This window comes from Sinocyclocheilus rhinocerous, unplaced genomic scaffold, assembly GCF_001515625.1.
Source record: "Sinocyclocheilus rhinocerous isolate Xijiao unplaced genomic scaffold, SAMN03320098_v1.1 scaffold1247, whole genome shotgun sequence".
Lineage (NCBI taxonomy): Eukaryota > Metazoa > Chordata > Actinopteri > Cypriniformes > Cyprinidae > Sinocyclocheilus > Sinocyclocheilus rhinocerous.
The window spans coordinates 101,558-108,793 of NW_015630573.1; the positions used below are offsets into that span (position 1 = coordinate 101,558).

A 7,236-nucleotide genomic window follows, 5' to 3' on the forward strand; every position below is an offset into this window, starting at 1 on the left:
ATGCAAAAAATATGTATATTTCATTTTTCAAAAACCTGAGAAAAAAGGTCTTAATTTGCAACGTTTCATTCCCTTACTAAAAACTAATTATTTTTAGAATTGTTTATGTATCTCTTGATCAAAACGGACCCAAATGTGAAGGTTGAACATAATTAAAATTGGTATCAGTCATAAACAAGCAAACACATAGGATTGTCTGTAGTCTTTTCTCTAGCCCAAATTCCAAATTTTGTACGTAACTAAAAAATTAACTACAGTACTTCATCACCATAATCGCCATATTCATAATCACATGTGTTTGCCATAAATGTTATGTGAGTTGATACAGCATCACCTGGAGATAATTTTTTAACACTTTCTACAACTTTCTCTTTTTTTTTGTGAAATTCAGTAAACTTCCAGATTTTGATCATTACATTGTCAGTGGCTGGAGCGCTCCTCCTCATTAGTGTTTTGCTGTGTATTTTCTGCTGCTGCAAGTGTGAGAACATTGGGTAAGTCTGAACATACGAGATGTGTTTGACCTATTGCATGTCACATCAACTTTTATTATATGGTTGACAAATAAGTCACACCCTCCATTTAGCTTTCTTAAATTCTACAGGGAGTTGATGTCACCTCCCTCAGGCTGTAATTACTTTTACTTGCATAAATGTAGATAAAGTCAAAATAATCAGACTTAGACTGTTTTTTTTTTACTTTTACTTTCTTTACTTATTGGTCAAACTTTCTGCATCGCTGTAAAATGGCAGAGAACCAAGAGACCTCTAGATCATTAAAGAAAGGCCTGGACGACTCAACTTTCTCAATTTAACAAACGTTGTCTTTCAGATCTGCTCGATCTGAAAACAGGATGAACCGGCAATCAGACAAGAGAAAAACAAAACAAGAGCAGAGGTAAGAGTGATTGACATTTGAATATTCAAAATGGAGATTACAGGAGTTACAATATGTAAAACCAGTTAAAAGGGGAATAATGGACGTTTTCATTAAGTACTTTGTATTGAACATCTGCTTTTATCCATACATATATATGTACATGCAGATGCATCATGGGTAGTGTATCAACATTTGAATTTTCAAAGCAGACAAAACATATTATGTTATGAGTAACTAAGATGTGACAAATGATGTTCTATGAGAAACCTGTTCTACAGCTGTAATGAGTACAGATCGTCAACATACCTTTGGGGTGTGAGTGTGATTTCACAAGGAATTTATGTTTCACAGAAAAGCTGAGTTGAAGATTAGACATGATGAGATCCGACAAAAATATGGTGAGTCAACAATTCCCTCATCTCAGAAACTGCATAAATAAGTGAATTTGAACTGGTTGTTACGCTGGCTGTGCAAGAAAAAAAAATCATGCTGTCAATCAATATAAAGGTAAGGAGCATATGACAGTGTTTTAAAAATAGGTCCAGCCTAATGTTTTGGAATGTTTTCAAAAAATGCTGCATGTTTTTAAAACGTTATGACTAGTCAAATTCTTTATGAAGTTGTGCTCCCTCTAGTGGTAATTATTCAATTTGGCCTCTTTTCTGTTTCTTTAGTAAACACTCCTGGACATGAATCATGATAAATGTGTACATTCAGATTTGTGTGTTCATAAAATTAAACATTACTGAGCAAGGTCTTCGAGATTTTGTTCAATGGCCTTTTTTTTTTTAGAAAAGAAAAAGATGTTTGTTTCTATATATTTGTTTGAAATGTATATTTGATTAATTAATATAATGTTATCTTTTGTGTTTTTTCCCCGTCTCTCTCTATCAGGTCTCAGCAGGGCAAGTCCTTATGCCAGATTTGACAATCCCAGCTAAAATGATCGGTGCACTGTTTTAAAGATGAATACTTTGACTATCTGCTGCCTATTTGAAAATGATTAAAATCGATTAAATAATAAGATTCATACTGCGCTCGAAATGATGATTTTCCGGCTTAAGTCAAATTCAATTTATTGTCATTTCTGTTAATTTATTTTATTAAATACAATTTTCCACAAAGGCTACCCCACCATCATAATATGAAAGTAACTTTTGTATTATTTTAATCAAAAATAGGTTTCACTGAAACAAAAATAATAAAATATAATAATAAAAAACAACATATCTAATGCTCTCGTCAGAAGCCAAGCATAAGCATAAGCATCTGCTAGGTTTGGAACAGATTGAGGATTACTTATTAGTCCATGACTGTTTTTCATAGCCTAATAGACCTTTTTAAGATACAGTATTTGGATATTTGGTAAATACCTGCTGATGTAATATACTCATTTATTGAATAAAAAAATTATAATAATTAAAATTTGCTTGCCTGTTTTGACTTGAATGTAATTTCACAGTTTTGTTTTTTTCAAAACATTGTCAGCGTGGAGGTGTTTAAATGTTAAAATGTTGATTGACCTTGGGATATGAGCTGTTTATTTCATTTTTTTTTTTTTCTATAAGGTCTGCAATATATATACCTGTATATATATATATATATATATGCACACAGTATATATATATATAGTTAGAGTTATTTTATAATATTACTTAGAAATATGGTGTATATAGTTTTTAATCAACTATCACTTTGAAATCTATACAATATGACAATGTTCATAAAAATGTAAACATAAAATAAAAACTACAGCACCAGAATGGGAAACAGGGCTGCAAATGTGTCTCTCAGTAGGGGTGGCAAGTTAGAAGTCATTGATAAACTTATATGTGGGTTACAGAGCTGAAGGTTGAGGCTGATGAATGCAATCTCCATCACAATTTGTGTAAAAATTGTTCAAATCAAATCAGATTATTGGGTTGGATACAGCTAAATATCATGTTTTTGACTTTTCTCTGACTGCATGCTAATAAAACACATACATTAGATACAAAGGCCAAGGGAAACTAGGCCAAACCAGCATTTGACAGTGACACATGGCCTGAGCATTCCTGTGTAACATAAAAAGGCATTTGCTTTCAGTTTCTCTTTTTACCTTCTCAATACTTGCATTAGGACTCTTTTAACACTAACAGCTGATGTGAAAAACCTGACAACTTGCTATTCAACACATAACAGAACTGGGCCAGAAAACAAAGAGCACCATTATATACAAATGTGACCCTGGACTACAAAACCAGTCATAAGTAGCACGGGTATATTTGCAGCAATAACCAACAATACGTTGCTTGGGTCAAAATTAGTGATTTTTCTTTAATGCCAAAAATCATTAGGATATTAAGTTAAGATTATGTTCCATGAATATATTTTGTAAATTTCCTACTATAAATATATCAAAAAATAATTTTTGATTAGTAATATGCATAGCTAAGAACTTCATTTGGATAACTTTAAAAGTGATTTTCTCAATATTTTGATTTTGATACATTTTTTTTGCACCCTCATGTTCCAGATTTTCAAATAGTTGTATCTCAACCAAATATTGTCCTATCCTAACAAACCATACATCAATGGAAAGCTTATTTATTCAGCTTCAATGTGATGTATAAATCTCAATTTCAAAAACTTGACCCTTATGGCTGGTTTTGTGATCCAGGGTCACAAAAGAGGAATTATGCCTATCAACTACAGTTGTGTCTCTTGTTAAAGCAATATGTACATTTTAATAAAAAAATCAACTAATTCATTAGCCCTGATCTCAAGACCTAAAAGTACATGATGAGCACAGGCCTGATTATCCACAGAAATCAGCGGGGAGCTTTGCTCGCTCCCACGAACTACAGGAGCATCACGTGACCCGAAACCAACCAATCGTTGATAAAGTAGGTAAAGGAAAGCGCGTTCCCGTCGGCAGCTGTGTTGCTCTAGTCTAGTGTGGAGAGCGCATCTTGTGTTCAGTATATTTCCATAATACAGACCAACAGACGCCTGCAAAAATGTCCGAAGACAAGCCTAAGGTGAGCATCCGATTTTTAATTTTGCCGTATTTTGAAGCTTTGCTCAAAACGAGCCGCGTGAGGCCGAGTTCCAGTTTCATTTTGTGCAACCTTGCTGATAGTCAGATTGCGCATATATGCGGGAGAAAGGCGGTCGGCGCGCAAGCTTTGTCTTGTTTTCATATAAACGCCATCCGTTTTTAATTTTCAGGCTTGTGTTTTTATTAAAGCGTGTTTTAAATGGTCAGTCAAAGAACGCCATTATTTTGAAACGCACCGCGCGTTTTTCCGGTGTAATTCAGCGTTTGCGGGTGCTCTAGTCTAGTGTGGAGAGTGCATCTTGTGTTCAGTATATTTCCATAATATAGACCAACAGACACCTGCAAAAATGTCCGAAGACAAGCCTAAGGTGAGCATCCGATTTTTAATTTTGCCGTATTTTGAAGCTTTGCTCAAAACGAGCCGCGTGAGGCCGAGTTCCAGTTTCATTTTGTGCAACCTTGCTGATAGTCAGATTGCGCATATATGCGGGAGAAAGGCGGTCGGCGCGCAAGCTTTGTCTTGTTTTCATATAAACGCCATCCGTTTTTAATTTTCAGGCTTGTGTTTTTATTAAAGCGTGTTTTAAATGGTCAGTCAAAGAACGCCATTATTTTGAAACGCACCGCGCGTTTTTCCGGTGTAATTCAGCGTTTGCGGGTTTTTCTTTGTGAGAGCGGAGTGGCGCTGACCGGCCACGTTACGCCACTAGCGTAAGAAAATGCCGCAAGAACCGCGAAACGGAATATAAAAGAGCGTCTCAGCACTCAATTGTCGTCCGCCATTTGGTTGATAAATGAACGGATACCGTGTATTTTCCACGCTAGTCAAAAGTATTCACCTAAGAAGTTTGATTTGATTAATCCGTCGGTTACGGTATTGAGTTCTGACTTGCACCTCGCTGCGCCAGATGCTTAAAAATGGCGCACAGAGCTGCAACAATGTTTGACTAGACGGCTAATATTTGCATGTCTGTTTTTGTACGTCTCGTTCGCTTCACTGCTGCTGTTACTATTGAATAGTTGGATGTTCTGAACATTATAAAATGTGTTTTTAACCCCCCTCAATTCACTTAGTTTTTAAAAACTTAGCATCCACTTCTAGGCCTTGTTCACTGCTTAAGTTATAGCCCTCCAAGGGCAAAGCAGGATTGTGTTTCATGCATCTCATATGTGTACATTTTGCACTTTGATCTTCGCTGCCTTCTCATACATGCACTTTATTGTTATTGTTTCAGGAGGGAGTGAAAACAGAGAACGACCACATCAATCTGAAGGTGGCGGGGCAGGATGGCTCGGTGGTCCAGTTCAAAATTAAAAGGCACACGCCACTCAGCAAATTAATGAAAGCGTACTGTGAGAGACAGGTAAGGCAATTCCACTAGATCAATAATCATGCTCATGGTAAACCCTGTGTGGGCCGTCCATGTGAGTCACTGTGATTTTGGAACACAAAACGATCGTAGAACTCCATATTTATTTAAAGTATTATTAAAATTCTATAATATATCCAGTTCCAAGACTGATGTAAATATTGCTTTTATTTCAGGGTTTGTCGATAAGACAGATTAGATTTAGATTTGACGGGCAACCGATTAATGAGACAGACACACCGGCGCAGGTGAGTAAAAGTGACCCTTTTTTGTGACAAAATCTCGTGTTATTGTAGTGCTATTTGAATACTAATATAGTATTAATATTTTGTATGGACTTTTATGTTGGTTTTTGCTTTTCATTTTAGTTTCAGTAATTGTGTTTTTGTCAATTTATTAGTTTTTTTTCTGTTTTAGTAATTTTAGTCCTTTAAACAATTGAGAAATATTGCCTTTGCAGCTAACTACAAATGTATTTACTTATTTATTCTATTTATTTCGTTTTTTTGTGTGACCAAAAGATGATTGAATAATAAATATAATTTTGATAACCTAATTGGGTAACACTTTACAGTAAGGTTCCATTTGTAGCATTAGTTATTAACTAACAATGTCAATTGTTAACATTTATTAATCTTACTTAATGTTAATTTCAACATTTACTGTTGCATTAAAAATGTAAAGTTGTATCTGTTTATATTAATTAAATCTTCCCAAGTTAACACAAACTATCAATAAACTGTAATATTTTACTAACTAATATTAAAAAAGGATTAAAAATACTGTAACTAATGTATTTTTTGTTGTTAGTTAATGTATTACCTAATGTTAACTTTGCATTTGTTAGTTGGAGATGGAGGACGAGGACACAATTGACGTATTTCAGCAGCAAACTGGCGGCTCCTGCTAAAACTCCACACCACCTGGGCCCCACACTTATCTATTTTATTCCTCATGATGTTTCATTCAGATGCTTTCACGTGGTTTCCCCTTCTCTTTCTCTCTGTCTCTTTTCTGTCATCTCTAGCTTTCCTAGAGTGGGCATCGCAAATGTGTTTCCAGTAATATTTAAATGCGCAATGGTTAGACCGCTACTGTGGTGGGGGAACAAACTCAAGAAGGCTGCCAGAGGGCGTAGTTGTTCAGAATATCCACACCAGCCACCATGCAGGGTTTTATCTTGCTCCGAACACCGATTCACTCAACAAGCCCCAGGAACCGTTCACCCCCTCCATAGTATATCTGCCCAATAAAAAGTGAGGAAGCATAGTTTTTCCCCTTCACCTTTCAGTTCTTGGGAGCTTTAAATAGGCCTGTTTCAACTCGGATTCTATTTGCCTGTATGTGTTCAACCAGTGTTGTATTCATCTGCCTTTTAATGGGGCCGCTTCTCGTATGAGCTCACTGTAGATACGGGATCTGTGAACCATCTCGGTGGAGGTCGATTAAAAATGAAGAGACTGACTACATGATACAATTTACAGTGACCCTTTCAGAACCAAACCCCAAAGATGGTACTCGATTAGCAAATAGGGGCAGGATTACACCAACTAGTTTTGTTTATACTTTTAAATGTCTAGAAATATATCCATTTACTATTCCTATTTCCTCTTGAGTGTTGGTTGAGGAAACAGGAATGACCTAAAAGACCAATATATCTTTTTCCTGTTCATTACTTTTGCCCCTTTTTTTAAAATCCCAAAACTATGACCAGGACTTAAAGCAAAACAAAGGGGAATCCTTTCAGGCTTTGTTGAGGCGATGTATCTGTCATCGCTCACAAGAACTGGTCTGATTTCTTTTAACATCTCTTGCCCTCCCACAGTAATTCATATGGCTGAAAGGGAGAGAGAGTTTGACTCAAAGATTTCCAGATGTTGGCATCCTTCTGTACTGCTATGTACATTTTTTTTGTTGTCCTTTTATTACTGTAAACAATAAATATAG

At 35.7% G+C, this 7,236-nt stretch overlaps 2 protein-coding genes and 1 long non-coding RNA gene across 5 annotated transcripts in view; 2 read left to right on the forward strand and 1 right to left on the reverse strand.

Moving 5' to 3' along the window:
- The window catches only part of LOC107740580 (uncharacterized), a 10,846-nt gene extending 10,007 nt beyond the window's left edge, over positions 1-839 (reverse strand). The window contains exon 1 of the long non-coding RNA XR_001640089.1: positions 766-839. This is a non-coding gene — a long non-coding RNA (uncharacterized LOC107740580). The remainder of the gene's footprint in view (positions 1-765) is intronic.
- LOC107740579 (pituitary tumor-transforming gene 1 protein-interacting protein-like) overlaps positions 1-2,285 on the forward strand; it is a 5,040-nt gene extending 2,755 nt beyond the window's left edge. The window contains exons 4-7 of the mRNA XM_016553043.1: positions 392-494; positions 832-897; positions 1,231-1,277; positions 1,774-2,285. Coding sequence (XP_016408529.1) covers positions 392-494; positions 832-897; positions 1,231-1,277; positions 1,774-1,820 — 263 coding nt within the window. The 3' untranslated portion in view covers positions 1,821-2,285. The remainder of the gene's footprint in view (positions 1-391; positions 495-831; positions 898-1,230; positions 1,278-1,773) is intronic.
- A 1,450-nt stretch (positions 2,286-3,735) lies between these two features.
- sumo3a (small ubiquitin like modifier 3a) lies at positions 3,736-7,192 on the forward strand. Of its 3 annotated transcripts, none has more exons than XM_016553045.1 (4): positions 3,736-3,899; positions 5,155-5,283; positions 5,466-5,537; positions 6,137-7,192. In XM_016553045.1, exons 1-4 carry the CDS (start codon positions 3,879-3,881, stop codon positions 6,197-6,199), a joined length of 285 nt encoding a protein of 94 aa, XP_016408531.1. In that variant the 5' UTR covers positions 3,736-3,878; the 3' UTR covers positions 6,200-7,192. The 3 variants fall into 3 exon arrangements, with proteins under 3 accessions (XP_016408531.1, XP_016408530.1, XP_016408532.1); XM_016553044.1 differs by lacking the exon at positions 3,736-3,899 and adding an exon at positions 4,197-4,287; XM_016553046.1 differs by lacking the exon at positions 3,736-3,899 and adding an exon at positions 4,822-4,897.
- Positions 7,193-7,236: the final 44 nt, after the last annotated feature.

Bases quoted from the DNA above. Each gene is read 5' to 3' on its own strand.
- sumo3a (XM_016553045.1), top strand. From the start codon at position 3,879: ATGTCCGAAGACAAGCCTAAG. The intron at 5,284-5,465 runs GTAAGGCAATTC...CTTTTATTTCAG, and splicing joins AAGCGTACTGTGAGAGACAG to GGTTTGTCGATAAGACAGAT. The intron at 5,538-6,136 runs GTGAGTAAAAGT...TGCATTTGTTAG, and splicing joins AGACAGACACACCGGCGCAG to TTGGAGATGGAGGACGAGGA.